Raw genomic sequence first — 18,718 nt, 5'->3', positions numbered from 1 at the left:
TAGGTCAGCAGCATTGTGTTGGGAATGCAGATTTCGGTGTTTCCATCACAGAACTCAGAGAAATCACACAGGTCTTTACTTTTCCTACATGGGCGCCTCCTTTTGGCTGTCTGAGAGACAAAGAACAGACAGCTGTTGCCTGGGTGACTCGGTTCTCCTGTTCCTGGAAGTTCGGCAAAATTTCTCTACTCTTTGGATCAAAAATCAGTTAAAAAGAAAAAGGAAAGAAAGAGAAAGATGCAATGAAGTTTCTCTGCAACATAAGGAATTTCTCATTTCCTCTTTAAGAGTTTCAAAAATTCTCTTGAAGTTATTTTTTAGGTCATTTTCTTCTGCTTCATCCATATTTGGTTGTCCAGGTCTTGCTTTTGTAGGGTCTTTGGGTTTTACTGGTGTTGTGTTGCTCTTTGTGGTGTTGTGTGTGTGCGTTCTTACCTTTTCTACTCATCTTTTCCTCTAATAGGTGTGGTTGGTGCTGTCTGAGATTCTGTTGAATAATCTTCTAGGTGCCACTGAATGAAAGCTCAGATGGTTGTTCCTCATGGTACAGTCAGTGTCACATTCTCCTGCCCCATTGGTTACTCCATGCTCCTAGAGATAGCTTAGCACTCCTGTGTTTTATTCTGCCTCCTTGGAGTTTGCTGTCTCATGCCTACTTTGGCTTTGCCCTGTTTTTTAAATCCTATTCTGGATCCTCTTCCTGAAGAAGTCCCTGGCTTGGAGTTGGACCTGGAAAGGTTTCTGGCTCTGGTTTACTGTCTCAGAGGTTCCAGTCTCAAGTGTGACCAGACCCAGAGAGGACATGCTTACTCCCTCAGAGGTCCCAGACTCATGCTCAGACCTGCAAAGATTTTAGGTTACTGCCTATTTCTTTTGATGTCCCAGACCAATGCCCAGACCCACATAGGTCCTGGCTCAGGTCTACTCCCTCTTAGGTCCTAAACTCGTGCCTAGGCCTGCCAAGATCTCTGGTTCTTCTCTATTCCCTCAGAGGTCCCAGGATCACTCATGCCCACACTGGCAGAGGTCCTGACTCAGGTTTAGTTCCTGGGAGGTCCTAGACTCATGTCCAGACACACCAGGGTCCTGGCTTAGGTCTACTCCCTTGAAGGTCCCAGATTCACATCCAGACACTCAGCAGTCTCTGGCTCTGGCTCACTTGCTCAGTAGTTACTCCCCTATATCTGTTCCAGTGGAGGTCACTGACTCTGGATTTGGTCACTGGCTCAATTCTAATCTGCCAGTGCCCTGGGACTGGGTTGGCTCCTGGGACTGGATTTGCTTCTGGCTTCTGCTCCCAGTGGAACTTGTTCCCGCTCTGTCCTAGATAGCTGATTCAGTCCTACTCCAGTTCTGGTGAAGATCAATGACTCTGAGTCAGATCGCAGATGTTTTATGTCTAACACCTTTTCCTGATAATAAACTTTTCTTAAATATCGCTGGTTTGACTAAAAGAAGTTTTCATACCATACCAACCAATGATAAATGCATGACCTTCTGATTTGTTCTTTGTGTGAATACTATATAATGAAAACATGAATTCAGTAAAATCGCAGCAGATTCCAACCACTCTCTTGTGTGTTGTGTCTCTCTGTCATCCGCCAAACTTGTGCCTTCCTGTGTACCAAGACCCTGCTTCTCCCACGGTCTGAGTGGCTCCCCTGAGTCGATCCGTGGCAGGTGGCACCCGAACAGGGACCTTGGACAGGTAATTTCTTTCTTTTCTTTTCAAGGTAATGAGTAGGCTCTTGCCAGGAATCTGCAGTTCTGCAGATAAAGGATCATCGGTTAAGTGCAAGTATGTAGAGGTAAACCTTGGGGCTTACTAAGACAAAGCAGGAAAGAATGTTTTACTCAGTATTTAAACATCTAATGGCAAGTAGAGGACTGAAAGTATCACAGTAATTTTGGGAGAATTTCTTCACAGACATGCTCCTTAAACAATTGGCATGGGAAAATGCCAATGCTCTATTCCAGGACCTTATACGGCCCATCAGAAATACATGAACCCTACAGGACTACATTAAAGCCTGTACAGATGCCTCACCAGCCATAGTCCTAGGGATGGCCTAAGTTGAAGCAATGAAGGGACAGAATTTCAGCGTCTATGTTAAGCAAACCTATGGAGGAGGTGAAAAGAACCCCTCAGTGCCCACTCATTATAAATGTGGGGAATCAGGTCATGTACAAAAGAATTGCTCTGGGAAAGGAAGGAGGGCAAGAGAGGACCTCCCCCAGGTAACTGTCCAAGATGTCAAAAGGGAGACATTGGAAAAATGAATGTAAATCTAAGTTCCATAAGGATAGAACACTCTTTGATAAGAATAAAAATAAAAATTAAAATTTAGAAATAGCTAGGCAAATATAAAACAAAAAGTCTGAGATCATGGTCAGAAAAAAGTTAACAAATGCATTGACAGTCAAGAAAATTCTTTGTGCCTCTTTTCAGAACATAGAGGTGGGGAGAAGGAAGAGTGGAATTTGTGAGTGTCTAATCAGTAGACGCCACGTCTCAAACATAAGGTATAGGGAAATAAAGGAGGATACCTACAGTAGACCTCTGTCTTCCATGTATACTGATAGATATGTGCATGGACACACACATACACACATTAAAAAATGCAAACTGAGAAGGATGGACTAATGAGAAAACTTGTCCTTGCTTACCTTTCGATGTCACAACAAGAAAAGTGTTTTATTTTTTTTTTCAGAAATTAGGTAGTAAATTAGTTACAGCCTCTCAGCTAATAGTCATCCTGCCTCAGTCTCCAGATTGCTGGGATCACAGGCATGGCAAAGCAGACCTGGATTAGTCTGCAACTTTGGAATAAATATAAATTGAATGTGAAATACCCCATTACAGTTTCTTACATGGAATGTTTGGTCCCCAGCTGGTAGCACTGTTTGGGGAGGTGGTGGGAGCTTTAGGTGATGCTTAGCTGGAGGAAGTATGTCACTAGTGTGGGAGTAGCTCTGAAGGCTATACCTAGTGCAGTCCTTCTGTTCCTTGGCAATCATGAGGTGAGTTACCTTCTGATAACCATGGACTGATAGCTACAGATGGGATGCCAATAAGAAAGTGTCCATCAATCCCATGGCAAAGAAAAAGAGGTGGGGGCTAGGAACATCCCTCAGTTGTTAGAGTACTTGCATATCATGCTTGAAACCCATAAACTGGCTGTGGTGGCTTGAATGAGAATGTGCCCTCTTAGACTCATATATTTGAATGTTTGCTCCCCACACACCAGATGGTGGAACAGTGTGGGAGGAATAGGGAGAATCGCTACTGAATGTGAGCTTTGAGATTTAAAAAGGCCACATGATTTCCACTTGTGTCTCAAGATATGAGCTCTCAGCTACTTCTCCAATGCCATTCTTTCCTGCCTACTGCCATACTCCCTTCTGTGATAGTCATGGAATTAACCATCTGAAACTTTAAGCCCCAAATTAAACATTCTCCTTCTAGAAACTTCATTGTCTGCAATGCTTTCTCACAGCAATAGAAATGTTACCAAAATATTGGTTCTGGTAGTATACACCTATAATCTCAGCACTGGGCATCAATTCAATGATATGCTGGGCTATGTGGTGAATTTGAAGCCAACATGGAATAAATGAGACAGAGGCAGCAAGAGGAGGAACTGCGGTGATTCAATCAAATAAGAAAAAAAAGGATGAGGCAGGGGACTTCAATTCTATGGGCGAGTCTCAGAGAATAAAGAAGACTTCCAGTAAACAATAAAGTTTTGCAGCCAAACCCATCTGTAATCCAAACTTGGGAAGCCCAGGATATCTTGAGCTTAAATTCAAGAGGATGTTATTTTAGAGAACAGTAAGAGCAACACAGTAATACTTCACTTAGCTGCCCTGGAACTCACTCTGTAGGCCTGGATGGCTTTGAACTCACAGAGCTTCCTCTGACCCTTGCCTCACTGAGTGCTGAAATTAAAAGCATGGGCCACTATTGCCCTATTTTTTTTTTGGCTTTTTGTTTTTCATTAAACACAGTGACTGCCTCTTAAACAACTGCTGTCCTAAGCAGCAACTGTTGTTGTGGAATATTATTTTATTTTTATTTTTTTTTTTTTTATTTTTTTTTTTTCTAGATCAGGTGAGCAGTTTATTTATTTATTTATTTTTTTTAGTAAATTTTATTAGATTATAAAAGTTTCCATTTCCGCCCCCCCTCCCAACACCCTCCCACTCCCCCCACTCCCCCCCTCCTTCCCCTCCGTCCCCCAGGGCAGTCAGGGTTTCCTGCCCTGTGGGAAGCTCCAGCTCCCTCCCCCTCCCTCCAGGTCCAGGAAGGCGAGCGTCCAAACAGACTGGATCCCCAAAATCCAGCATATGCAGAGGAAACAGGTCCCAGTGTCATAGTCAATGGCTTTTCAGAAAGACCCCGGGCCAGACACAGTCAGAGAATCCGGCCAAATTCCGAGAATCTGGCTAGATCACGTCCTCGTTCAGTCCCAGTCCGGCTGGCCCTGGTAAACTCTCATCAGATCCGTTCCCTTGTATCAGTGGGTGATAGCATCCCTCGCAGTATTGATTTCGTTTTTCATGTTCCTCCTCCTTCCGCTCCCCATCCGGACCTCGGGGGGCTCAATCCGGTGCTCCAATGTGGGCCTTCGACTGCATAGCCGTCCTTCGCCAGAGGAAGGATCTATGGTGATAAGCAAAATATACATCAGTATGGTCATGGGCCACGGCCGATTCAGGCACCCTCTCCTCTGTCCAGAGAGCAATCTGGGGGATTTCTCCTTGGACCTGGGATCCCATATATAATCAAGTCTCCTGTAAACCCTAAAATGGCTCCCTTAGTTGAAATATATTGTTCCCTGATCCCATATTCATCCTACCTCCCTCCTCCCCCCCTCCCCGGCCACCAAGCTTTCCCCTTTCCTCCCCTACTCCCTTCTCTCTAGTCCTCTCCCCCTCCATCGACCCTCCCACCCCCCCCATGCACCCGAGGTTACCTGGGACTCATGTATATTTCCTACCTCCTGGTGGATAGCTAAATAATCTTCATCAGGTTCATCTTCTTATTTAGCTTCTCTAGGATCACGAATAATAGGCTCAAAGACCTTTAATTATGGTTAGAATCCACTTATGAGTGAATACATACCGTGTTCCTCTTTTTGGGTCTGGCTTACCTCACTCAGTAAAGCGTTTTCTATTTCCATCCATTTGCATGCAAAATTCAAGATGTCATTGTTTTTTACCGCCAAGTAAAACTCTAATGTATATATGTTCCACACCTTTTTTAACCATTCTTCTATTGAGGGGCACCTAGGTTGTTTCCATGATCTGGCTATTACAAATAGTGCAGCTATGAACATAGTTGAACAAATGCTTTTGTAGTATGTTAGGGAATCTTTAGGGTATATTCCCAAGAGTGGTATTGCTGGGTCCTGAGGGAGGTTGACTCCCAGTTTCCTGAGAAACCGCCACACTGATTTCCACAGTGGCTGCACGAGTTTGCATTCCCACCAACAATGGATGAGTGTTCCCCTCACCCCACATCCTCTCCAGCATAGGCTATCGTTGGTGTTTTTGACTTTAGCTATTCTGACAGGTGTAAGATGGTATCTCAAAGTGGTTTTGATTTGCATTTCCCTGATCGCTAGGGAGGTTGAGCATGACCTTAAGTGTCTTCTGGCCATTCGAAGTTCATCTGTTGTGAATTCTCTGTTAAGTTCAGTACCCCATTTTTTAATTGGGTTAATTAGAGTTTTAGTGCCTAGTTTCTTGAGTTCTTTGTATATTTTGGAGATCAGACCTTTGTCTGATGAGGGGTTGGTGAAGATCTTCTCCCAGTCAGAAGGCAGCCTTTTTGTCCTACTGACAGTGTCCTTTGCTTTACAGAAGCTTCCCAGTTTCAGTAGATCCCATTTATTCATTGTTTCTCTTATTGTCTGTGCTGCTGGGGTCCTACTTAGGAAGAGGCCTCCTGTGCCTAAATCTTGTAGACTACTTCCCACTTTCTCTTCTATCAGGTTCAAAGTGGACGGATTAATGTTGATGTCTTTAATCCATTTGGACTTGATTTTTGTGCATGGTGATAGATATGGATCTACTTTCATTTTTTTACAGGTTGACATCCAGTTATGCCAGCACCATTTGTTAAAGATGCTTTCCTTCTTCCATTGTATACCTTTAGCTCCCTTGTCGAAAATTAGGTGTTCATAAGTTTGTGGGTTAATATCTGGGTCTTCTATTCGATTCCATAAGTCGACTTCTCTGTTCTTATGCCAATACCAAGCTGTTTTCAATACTGTAGCTCTATAATAGAGTTTGAAGTCAGGGATGGTAATGCCTCCAGAAGTTCTTTTATTGTATAAGATTGTTTTGGCTATCCTGGGTTTTTTGTTTTGCCATATAAACTTGATTATTGTTCTCTCAAGGTCTGTGAAGAAGTTTGATGGGATTTTGATGGGGATTGCATTGAATCTATAGATTGCTTTTGGTAGAATTGCCATTTTTACTATGTTGATTCTCCCAATCCAAGAGCAGGGGAGGTCTTTCCATTTTCTGGTATCCTCCTCAATTTCTTTCTTCAAAGACTTAAAGTTTTTGTCAAATAGGTCTTTCACTTCCTTGGTTAGAGTAACCCCAAGATATTTTATGCTATTTGTGGCTATCATGAAGGGTGATGCTTCTCTGATTTCCCTCTCTGCTTCTTTATCCTTTGTGTATAGGAGGGCCACTGATTTTTTGGAGTTGATCTTGTATCCTGCCACATTACTAAAGGTGTTTATCAGCTGTAGGAGTTCTTTGGTAGAGTTTTTGGGGTCGCTTATGTACACTATCATATCGTCAGCAAATAACGAAAGTTTAACTTCATCCTTTCCAATTCGAATCCCCGTGATCCCCTTATGTTGTCTTATTGCTATTGCTAGAACTTCAAGCACTATATTGAAGAGGTATGGAGAGAGTGGACAGCCTTGTCGCGTTCCTGATTTTAGTGGAAAGGCTTTGAGTTTCTCTCCATTCAGTTTGATGTTAGCTGTCGGCTTGCTGTATATTGCTTTTATTGTATTTAGGTATGATCCTTGTATCCCCAGTCTCTCCAACACCTTTATCATAAATGGGTGTTGAATTTTGTCAAATGCTTTTTCAGCATCTAGTGAGATGATCATATGGTTTTTTTCTTTCAGTTTATTTATATGATGGATTACATTGATAGATTTGCGTATGTTGAACCAGCCCTGCATCTCTGGAATGAAGCCGACTTGATCATAATGGATAATTTTTCTAATGTGCTCTTGGATTCGGTTTGCCAGTATTTTATTGAGAATTTTCGCGTCGATGTTCATGAGTGAGATTGGCCTGTAATTCTCTTTCTTGGTTGTGTCTTTGTGTGGTTTTGGTATTAGGGTAACTGTAGCTTCATAAAAGGAGTTAGGCAGTGACTCTTCTGTTTCTATATTGTGGAATACATTAAGGAGTATAGGTATTAGCTCTTCCTGAAAGTTCTGGTAGAATTCTGCATTGAAACCATCTGGTCCTGGGCTTTTTTTGGTAGGAAGATTTTTGATAACAGCTTCTAGTTCTTCACGACTAACAGGTCTATTTAGATCGTTCACCTGGTCTTGGTTCAACTTTGGTATATGGTACTTATCTAAAAAAATGTCCATTTCTTTTACATTTTCCAACTTTGTGGCATATAAACTTTCGTAGTAAGATCTAATGATTCTCTGAATTTCCTCTGTGTCTGTGGTTATGTCCCCCTTTTCATTTCTGATCCTATTAATTTGCAAGTTCTCTCTCTGCCGTTTGATTAGTTTGGATAGGGGTTTGTCAATCTTGTTAATTTTCTCCAAGAACCAGCTTTTTGCTTCATTGATTCTTTGAATTGTTTTCTGTGTTTCTATTTTGTTGATTTCAGCCCTCAGTTTGATTATTTCCAGTCTTCTACTCCTCCTGGGTAAATCAGCTTCTTTTTTTTCTAGAGCTTTCAAGTGTGTTGTTAAGTCTCCAATGTGTGCTTTCTCTGTTTTCTTTAGGTGGGCACTTAGTGCTATGAACTTTCCTCTTAGCACTGCTTTCATAGTGTCCCATAGGTTTGAATACGTTGTGTCTTTGTTTTCATTATATTCAAGGAAGACTTTAATTTCTTTCTTTATTTCTTCCTTGACCCAGGGGTGATTTAGTAGTTGACTGTTCAACTTCCATGAGTTTGTTGGCTTCCTGGGGGTACCATTGTTGTTGAATTCTAATTTTAATCCATGGTGATCTGACAAGACACAGGTGGTCACTAATATTTTTTTGTATCTGTGGAAGTTTGCTTTGTTACCAAGTATGTGGTCAATTTTCGAGAAGGTTCCATGAGCTGCAGAGAAGAAGGTATACTCTTTCCTATTTGGGTGGAGTGTTCTATAGATGTCTGTAAAGTCCATTTGATTCAGTACCTCCAGTAAATCTCTTATTTCTCTGTTTGGTTTCTGTCTGTTTGACCTGTCCATTGGTGAGAGAGGAGTGTTGAAGTCTCCTACTATTAGTGTGTGTGGTTTGATGACTACCTTGAGTTCTAGAAGAGTTTCTTTTACATATGTGGGTGCCTTTATATTAGGGGCATAGATATTCAAGATTGAGACTTCTTCCTGATGAATTGTTCCTGTTATGAGTATGAAATGTCCATCTCCATCTCTTCTGATTGATTTTAGTTTGAAGTCGATTTTGTTAGATATTAGAATGGCCACACCCGCTTGTTTCTTAGGTCCATTTGCTTGGAAAACCTTTTCCCAACCCTTTACTCTGAGTAGGTGTCTGTCTTTGTGGTTGAGGTGTGTTTCTTGTAGACAGCAGAATGTTGGATCCTGTTTTCGTATCCAATCTCTAAGTCTGTGCCTCTTTATAGGTGAGTTGAGACCATTGATATTAAGTGATATTAATGACCAGTGATCGATGACTCCGGTCATTTTTTTTGGGTAGTAGCGTGTATGTGTTTTCCTTCTTTGAGTTGTGCTTGTGAAGGGTCGCTAGATGTCTGAGTTAATGTAGGCAGTGTTGGGAATGTTGGATTCCTTGGGTTGTGATTTTCCTTCTAGTATTCTCTGTAAGGCTGGATTAGTAGCTACGTATTGTTTAAATTTGTTTTTATCCTGGAATATTTTGTTTTCTCCGTTGATAGTGAACAATAGCTTGGCTGGGTAAAGTAGTCTGGGTTTGCATCCATTGTCTCTTAGTTTCTGCAGTACCTCTATCCAGGACCTTCTGGCTTTCATGGTTTCCATCGAGAAGTCTGGTGTAAGTCTGATAGGTTTACCTTTATAAGTTACTTGACCTTTTTCCTTTGCAGCTCTCAATATCCTTTCTTTAGTCTGAATGCTTTGTGTTTTGATTATTATATGACGAGGGGATGTTTTTTTCTGATCCAGTCTATTCGGTGTTCTGTATGCTTCTTGAACCTTCATAGGAATATCGTTCTTTAGGATGGGAAAGTTTTCTTCTATAATTTTGTTGAGTATATTTTCTGGACCTTTGAAATGCAATTCTTCTCCTTCTTCTACTCCTATTATTCTTAGATTTGGTTTTTTTATTGTGTCCCACAGTTCCTGAATGTTTTGTGATGAGAATTTGTTGGATTTGCTGTTTTCTTTGGACAGAGTGTTTAATTTCTCTATGGTGTCCTCAGAGTCTGAGATTCTCTCTTCTATCTCTTGTATTCTATTGGTTAAGCTTGTTTCTGAAGTCTCTGTTCGTTTACCCAGATTTTCCATAGCCAGCCGGCCCTCGGTTTGTGATTTCTTCATTGACTCCATTTCAGTTTTCAAATCTTGAACTTTTTCTATTACCTGTTTGATTGTTTTTTCTTGGTTTCCCAGAATTTCATTTACGGATTTACTCATTTCTTCAAACTTTTTGGTATATTTCTCTTCCATTTCTTTACTCATTTCCTCAATTTTTTTGTTATACTTATCTTCCATTTCTTTACGGCAGATTTTCACCTCCTGTTTAAGTTCCTCTATTATTTTCATAAAGAAGCGCTTAGAGTCGATTTCTTCTATTTCTTCTGGAGTAGGGTGTTCAATTCTTCTAGTTTCGAGCTCCCTGGATTCAGGCGATGTCATGTTGCCTTTCAGGTTGTTGGAGGAATTCTTGCATTGGCGCCTGCCCATCTCCCCCACTCTGGATGAAACTCCTCAGCACTTTCTGGATAGAACTCCTCAGCACTCTCTGGGTAGGACTTCACAGCACTCTCTGGATAGAGCTCCTCAGCCCTCTCTGGGAAGAACTCCTCAGCAGGGCAACAGGGCTAGCTGGTCTTCCCAGGACCCAGGAGACAAAGGGCCCGCAGCAGTGGGGGGAGGGGAGGGGTCCCTTGGAACACGGAAGACCCTGCCGCAGAAGCTGAGGGGGGAAGGGCTGTCCTCCCTTCCCGGAGAGGCAGGCAGGCTGCCCAGGCTAGCACCCACTCACCTCTCTGGGAAGAACGGCTCAGCAGGGCAACAGGGCTAGCTGGTCTTCCCAGGACTCAGGAGACGAAGGGCCCGCAGCAGTGGGGGGAGGGGAGGGGACCCTTGGAACACCGAAGACCCTGCCGCAGAAGCTGAGGGGGGAAGGGCTGTCCTCCCTTCCTGGAGAGGCAGGCAGGCTAGCACCCACTCACCTCTCTGGGAAGAACTGCTCAGCAGGGCAACAGGGCTAGCTGGTCTTCCCAGGACTCAGGAGACGAAGGGCCCGCAGCAGTGGGGGGAGGGGAGGAATATTATTTTAAATATGTGTTACTTTTTTGCTGCTATCATTAACAATGCAAAGATTGTTACATTTGTTTGATTAAAGAAAATTAATCTGGGGTCAGGAGACTGAATCAGCAACTAGTGGACAGGAAGTAGTAGGGAGGAACTAAATGTAGCTAGGGTTTTTAAGTGGGGGTCGAGCAGAAGAACACCCCCTTTTTGGGGGGGCACCAGCAAGGAGAGAAGGTAAGTTACTTGGTATTTAGTCTCTCTGGGTGAGCTAATGTCACATCAGCTTTTGAATCCTGAGTTCTGTAGAAGGACAGAGATCTAGATTAAGTTCCTTTATTGGTTGTGGTAGAATTGGTGCTTGGGGACACAGGATTCCCACATTGCTGTGGCCCATGCAGCTGCTGGTAGCTGCTGGGGTTGCAATTGCTGTTTAAGAGATCAGTTGTTTCTGAGGCAGCCACTGTATTTAATGAAAAACAACAGGGGCACTGGTGGCCCATGACTTTGATCCCACCACTCAGCAGACAGGGGCAGGGGGAATCTCTGTGAGTTCAAGGCCAGCCTGGTCTACAGAGTGAGTTCCAGGAGAGACAAGGCTATACAATAATACTCTTGTCTCAAACAAAAAGTAATAGAAAGATGAGAGAGAGCGTGAGAGAAAGACAGAGAGAGAGAGAGATAAAAAAGATAAAAAGATAAAAGAGAGAGAGAGAGAGAGAGAGAGAGAGAGAGAGAGAGAGAGAGAGAGAGAGAGTTGTTTGGAAAGATGGCTCAGCAGATAAGGTCATATCAGGAGGCTTCACAGTCACTTGTAACTCCAAATCCATTGCATCTGATCCCCCTTCTGGACTCTATGGACACCCACATGCATGTGTGCACACAGACACAGAAACACCAAAATGACTTGAAATTAAATAAACCTCAGTACCAATAGGAAATTCCATATACCAATCCATACTTGTGGATAACTGATTGAGGGATATCTCATTAGGATCAACTGAAGAGGGTTGAACCATAAGGTTGGCTTTGGGTTGGCCCACTAAGGAATTACTAGTCATGATTTTACAAATGCAGTACAGTGTTGATTATGTTTGGTTAAAATCATGTTTCCACATCCAGAGAAAAATGTCAGTTATCTCTGTTATCAAAGTTTCCCCAGTCCTGGTTAGAGGACACAGTGCTGATTGGAGAAGTGACTTTGCTGACTAGAGAGCTACAGAAAAGCCTAGCAGGGAGGGAGCTCCAAGGCTCCTAGATGGACAGAGGACAATGGGAGCTCTGATTTGTGTAGAGCATAACCTGTTAAATATCTGGGGGATGTTCTTCCTCCCATTCCACTGACTACTTCCCATAGGATCATAGTTCTCCCCTGAGAGCAGGTTTAGAACCTTGGGAAGCACAGAGCAGAGAACAGCACAATTAAACCATTAAAGGCCTCTATTGCCTCTATTGTCTTGTGTGGTTGCTTTGGAAGAGGGAATCTTAAGGAATGTGGCTTTGAGTCAGAAGCAGTTTTTAGGTTTTAGACTTGCAAAGCTGAAACTATATGCTATTTAATGTCAACATTTTTGTTCTGATAAAGCAACATGGTTGAGAAGATTTAGTCCTGCAGGAAGGCAAAAACATTCTCTAAAATGGAAAGGACTGAGACTCTGTAGATCTAAGATGGGACCCTGTAAATGTCTTACTGAGTGAAGAGTACACCAATTGTTTATCCAGTACCAAAATGGTGAGCCCTGAAAATATATATACAAATAACATTATAGTAAGTTAAAGTAGGTGTGTGTTATAGTTTCTTAGGTAGTTAACAATATGATCCCTTATGGTTTTTTTTCAGATATCTATACTATTATTTTGCTCTCCTTTCTCCCTGGGCATTTATCTCCCTGGAACCTAATTTTAACCCTGAAAACAACAGACAAGTGACATACAGATTGAGCAAGTTACATGCATATATGTATGTAACAAAATTAATGAAAAATCCATGAATTTGAAAGTGAACAAAAACGTATATATGAGAGGGTTTGAAGAAAAAAAACTTGAAAGGAGAAATGATGTTTAATTCTTGCAAAATATTTGTTTAACTATGTAAAGATGTTTGCATTTTTTGAATTATATGTAGAAATGTGTTGCTGTTTTACCTTGTCTGCCTAAGGCACCTGAGAAGTCTAACAAAAAGCTCAACAGCCAATAGCGAGGAAGAGGTGTAGGCAGAACTTGCAGTCAGGAAGACTAAGAAGGAGATGGAATTTAGGCTTAAAAAGGGAGAAAGCAAAAGAGATACCAGGGAGAAACCAGTGGTCAGCCTGACACACATGGAGGAAGTAGGACAGCAGGACATATAGAATGAAAGGTAAAAAGCCCCAAGGAAAAATGTAGATGAATAGAAACAGGTTAAGTTAAGTTAAAAGAGCTAGTGGGACATGCTTAAGCTAAGATTAAGTGCTTATAATTAATAATAAGCATTTGTAATAAATGATTTGGGAGTTGGTTAGTGGCCCAAGGAAAATTCCAAGTACTCATAATACAATTAATAAAATAAGGAAGTAGTTGTTTTTAAAACATCAATATAAAAGATAAAAAAGGTACATAGCCAAGACTGTTAAATAGAGAACCTTGTCTCAGAAATCCAAATATATATATATATTTATATATATATGCACTGTAATTTTTTCCTGTGTCTTATACTAGTTTACATTATAAACTAGGATTATAAAATATCCTTTGGAGAGAAAATGTTTGTACTTCATTCTGTATTCCTCTTGCCTGTCATTTAAATTCAGTAAGCTAAACAAAACAAAGATACTACAGTAATTGAAACATGTTAGACTTTAGTAGAATTAAGGTTACCCTTATTATAATGCAATTAATTTGAAAGAAAAGTAATGGGACATAAATTTAAGTATTTAATTATTGTAAGAACATTTGGAGGGTTGGTAGGCACAACTTACATGCCTGTTCATTTTTTTCATATGCAGAATGCAATAGTTGCAAGATAAAATAAATTAGCTGCACTATCTTTTATGATTGTACCACAATGGAATAAACAAGTAACAATAATATTAAATAAAATTCTTTGTAGCTTTGAAAATATACATTAAAAAGGTAACCTTCTTTGGTCATGTAACAATAGAAACACTCACAAACTGTCCCGGCCGAAACAGCATACCAAGTGAGACAGAAATAAAGTGTTCTTCTTGGCACACCTCAACTTTTAAATTTGAATAATGGCAGCCTCAGTGTGCTTATTTTATGGCTTCATGAAACTTCAAGTAGATTGTATCAGTGGAGCCCCAACAGCAAGAAACAAAAAGCTGTGGTTTTAGAAGTTGGTGTCAAATGTTTGAATTAAAAATAAAATTGTTGCAATAGAAACTAAAAAAATAAATAAAATATCCAACAATTTAAATTCAACTTGATTACATTATCACCTGTTAGGTTTCTGTGTGTCTATGACTACCAGCCCAGTGACTGTAGACTTCAGCTCTTTAAATTTTTACAAAAAATTGTTTCAATATATTCTTTGATAAGGAATGACTTTAGAAGGACTAGTATCTGAAAACAAGTTTTTTGTTTTTGTTTTTTTTTGCACCTTTAGAACATTAATCCTTTCTCACTTCAGTCTTCTATTAAAAGGATCCAGGAATAGTTAATGTATAAACAATAGCTCTTATAATAGTCTTACTAGTTGGCCTTATAGTGACAAAATACAGGAGATCTTGAACAAACGGAGATAATACTTCCAGTTCAAACTTCTTAGCTAAGGTGAATTCCTATTTCTTCTGTAGACTCTTCTCAGACTCACAGAGGTCCCCCTGCCTCTGCCTCCTGATTAATGGGATTAGAGGAGTGCAGCACCACCACCCCACAAATTTTATATTTCTTAAGGCATCTTGAAACTAAGATGACTGTAAGACCACAGTGGTTGAGAAGAATTTTAAGGACTTTTAGTCATAAGAAATCTGCATAGGAATAGTTTTTGTATATATTTTTTAAAAAAGATCTTTATTGTTTTTATTTTATGTATTTTATTTTATGCTTTGCCTACATGTATGTCTGTATACTATATGTGTGTCTGGTGACCACCAAGACCAGAAGAGGGCATAAGACATCCTGAAATTAGAGTATAGTTGTGGGTCCTGGGGATTTAACTCAGTTGTTTGGAAGAGCAGGCAGTGCTCTTGACCACTGATTCATCTCTCCAGCCCCAGGGATATTTTGAAAAACAAAACAACAATAAGAAACTCTATGAAAAACAACTGTGCACTGCTGCAAAAGTACTTGATTGTTTCAAACACAGATGAGTTAATTCATTTCCCAGTAGGAAACTATGTACTTTTGCACAATGTTTGTGCTTAACATTTCTTTTTCTTAAAAGAATGATGTTAAAACTTAAAAAGTAACATAAAAGGTAAGAAGTAAAAAAAAATTAAAGGCTAGGAAGGACCTGGGAATGAATATTCAACAACTGAAATATTTTCATTTTGATAGATACATTCTCAATTAAACACAAAGTGTGTTTTGAATTCCTGAGCATATTAAGTATATATTTTTTCTCAATTACCAGTTCTTTAACCCTTTACTTGTCCTAAAAGTGCATTTATTTCTAAAACCAAAAGGTAGGTATGGTAATGCCGACCTAGAATCCTAGCAACCGGGAAACTAAGGCAAAGTCAAGCTCAATTGAGATATCAGTGCCATCCTAGGTTGCACAGCAAGTTCAATGCCAGCCTGGGCTACTTAACAAGGTGGTCTCAAAAATAAACAGCAGAACAAAGTCAGCATTTTAAAACTGAACTTACATTCAAAGTTCAAACTCTTGACTTCTGAGATGACAGAAATATTATCTTTTCCTAAAACAGACGTAAAACTTCTAACAGTTCAGAAGTGGCTGCATAAAATGAATGTCAGACAAGAGAAAGCTGCTGTTCACTGGGAGCAGGTTCATCTGTCTCATTAAATTAATCATTCTGGAAAAGCTAGAGTTGTTTTCAATTACCTGTGAATATAAATCCAGCTCTATAACAGACATATCATCATCGAGGGAAGGCAAGTGCTTTGCCATCTCACATAATTCTGACAAGTTGCAAGCATCAAATGATAAACAGACGCGGCCACTATTTCCATGCTGTGTTTCAACAACTGGGTAGAGAACACCGCTTTTGAGACCATCTTGGATTAACTACGAGGATCCACCCAAAATCATCTCTCTGATCTGTGAAAAACAATCATTTAATGTACATTAAAATAATGCTGGCTTAAAATTATTTTTCAGGGGTTCAGCAATAAGAGCACTAGCTGTTCTTAAAAAGAACAGTTGGGTTCATTTCCCAACTCCCATGTAGTTGCTCACAAGCAGCCCTCAATCCAGTTCCAGGAGCTCTATCACCCTCACCTGGCCTCAGCAGGCACCCAGGCAACACATGATACACAGACATGCATGCAGGTAAAACATCCAAAGACATAAAGTAAAATTAGATTCCAATTAAAATAAATTTTCAAAGAATTAAATTTGTGCTATGCTTTGAATATCTTGTTTCATTTATTAAAATCTACTCTTATTAAGTTCAGAGTAATTTTAGAGTATAAGGAGACTATAAGAGTGTTAAGAGACTACTTTTGAACTCTACAGAAGGAAACAGCTCATAAAACTCCTATTAAATAATGTGACAATATATGTATACAAAATACTGAAGCTTCAAGCCAAAATTAACTTTTCCTCGCTTTGGTTGTTTCTCTTAGATATTCATAGCAGCACTATTTGTAATAGCCAGAACCTGGAAACAACCTAGGTGCCCCTCAATAGAAGAATGGTTAAAGAAGGTGTGGAACATATATACATTAGAGTTTTACTCAGCAGTAAAGAACAATGACAACTTGAATTTTGCATGCAAATGGATGGAAATAGAAAATGCTTTACTGAGTGAGGTAACCCAGACCCAAAAAGAGGAATATGGTATGTACTCACTCATAAGTGGATTCTAGCCATAGTTAAAGGTCTTTGAGTCTATAATTTGTGATCCTAGAGAAGCTAAATAAGAAGGTGAACCTGAAGAAAATTTATATAGTTATCCTCCTGGTAAAAGAACTAGGCAAGATTGCCAAGCAAACTCGGGTGCATGGGGGGTGGGGGGTGGAAGTAAGGGAAGATGGTTAGGGAGAGGGGAGAGGACGAGAATTGGGGATGGGAAGGGGGGAGGGAGGAAGGATGGTTATGGGAGCAGGGAAGTTTATATAGTAACTAAGAGAGCCATTCTAGGGTTTGCAAGAGACTTGATTCTGGAGGGGTTCCCAGTAAAAATTAAATAAAAAATAAATAAAAAGAAAAAGAAAAAAAAGAAAAAGAAAACGCTTTACTGAGTCAGGTAAGCCAGACCCAAAAAGAGGAATAATGTATGTATTCACTCATAAGTGGATTCTAGCCATAATTAAAGGTCTTTGAGTCTATAATTTGTGATCCTAGAGAAGCTAAATAAGAAGGTGAACCTGAAGAAAATTCAGGTAGTTTTCCTCCTGGAGATTGGAAATAGACAAGAGTTCCAGGTAACCACGGGTGCATGGGGGGGTGGGAGGGTAGTTGGAAGGGGAGAGGGTTAGAGAGAAGGGAGCAGGGGAGGAATGGGAAATGCTTGGGGGACTGGAAGGGGAGGAGGGAGGAAGGATAAATATGGGTTCAGGGAAGAATATATCTCAACTATGGAAGTCAGTTTAGGGTTTACTAGAGACTTGATTGTAAATGGGATCCCAGGTCCAAGGAGAGATCCCCAGATTGTTCTCTGGACAGAGGAGAGGGTGCCTGAACCGGCCTTGGCCCATAGCCATACTGATGAATATTATGCTTATCACCATAGATCCTTCAGCTGGCAATGGATGGAGATAGAGACGGGGACCCACGTTGGAACACTGGATTTAACTCCCTAGGTCCAAGCGAGAAGCAGAAGGAAGAAGAACGTGAGCACGGAGGGCATGATCAGAGGGAACCTTCATCCGGCGATGGATGGCGATGCACACGGAGACCCACATTGGAGCACCGGACTCAGCTCCCCAAGGTCCAAAGGAGGAGCAGAAGGAGGAAGAACATGAAAAAGGAAATCAGAACCACAAGGGGAGCGATCACCCACTGATACAAGGGGACTGATCTAATGAGAGTTCACCAAGGCCAGTTGACTGGGACTGAAGGAGCGCTTGATCCAACCAGATTCTCTGGATGAGGCTGGATTCCCTGAATGTGGCTGGCCCGAAGTCTTTCTAAAAAGCCATTGACAATGACTCTGGGACTTGTTTCCTCTGCATATTCTGGATTTTTGGGGATCCAGTCTGTTTGGATACTCACCTTCCTGGACCTGGAGGGAGCGGGGAGGAACTTGAACTACCCACAGGGCAGGAAACCCTGACTGCTCTTAGGGATGGAGAGGGAAGAGGAGAGGGAGTGGGTGGAGTGGGAGGGTGTTGGGAGGAGGGGCAAAATGGAAACTTTTATATTTTAATAAACTTTAAAAAAAAGAGTGTTAAGAGACTACTTTTGAACTCTACAGAAGGAAACAGCTCATAAACACCCTATTAAGTAATGTGACATTATATGTATACAAAATGCTGAAGCTTCAAGTCAAAACTAACTTTTTCTCGCTTAGGTTGTTTCTCTTAGATGTCTGGCTGTGGTAATGAGAAAAATAACCAATGCTTATGCTCACTGAGGCTCTGCACAGACAAACCTCACAACATTCATGTAGGACATGGAGACAAAGGACACCTATCAACATAAAGCACATGTTTTCAATAATCAACCAAATGTAAATGAAATAGTTCTCTTCAAAATAATTCAAGCAGGTCAAAGTTGAAATCACAAGAGAGATTAGATAATGTTTTTCTCACAATGGAAGGGAACATATAAAATAACCAGACTCACAATGTAATCCCATTTCATACCCGTTGGGATGGCAATTACAAAAAGAAACAGAATGTTTTCATGAAAAAGTAGAAAAACTGGAATTCATTGTGGGTGGAAAAACAAAAATTGTGCAGTG

At 40.7% G+C, this 18,718-nt stretch overlaps 1 protein-coding gene across 3 annotated transcripts in view; it reads right to left on the bottom strand.

Moving 5' to 3' along the window:
* Nucleotides 1–66: 66 nt before the first annotated feature.
* Nucleotides 67–18,718, bottom strand: part of LOC148123226 (unconventional myosin-IXb-like) — an 89,942-nt gene continuing 71,290 nt past the window's right edge. Inside the window, exons 5-6 of one of the 3 annotated variants that reach the window (XM_087903303.1) lie at nucleotides 15,694–15,909; nucleotides 67–190 (exon numbers count right to left, since the gene is read on the bottom strand). In XM_087903303.1, coding sequence (XP_087759429.1) covers nucleotides 15,897–15,909 — 13 coding nt within the window. In that variant the 3' untranslated portion in view covers nucleotides 67–190; nucleotides 15,694–15,896. Of the gene's footprint in view, nucleotides 191–15,693; nucleotides 15,910–18,718 lie in introns of those variants that run through there. The other 2 variants (XM_087903304.1, XM_087903306.1) reach the window with 2 other exon arrangements.

The sequence above is a fragment of the Myodes glareolus genome, chromosome 1 (assembly GCF_982192425.1).
Source record: "Myodes glareolus chromosome 1, mMyoGla1.1, whole genome shotgun sequence".
Lineage (NCBI taxonomy): Eukaryota > Metazoa > Chordata > Mammalia > Rodentia > Cricetidae > Myodes > Myodes glareolus.
Note: the sequence above shows the minus strand (reverse complement) of the source record. Positions and strands in the feature narration are given on the sequence as shown.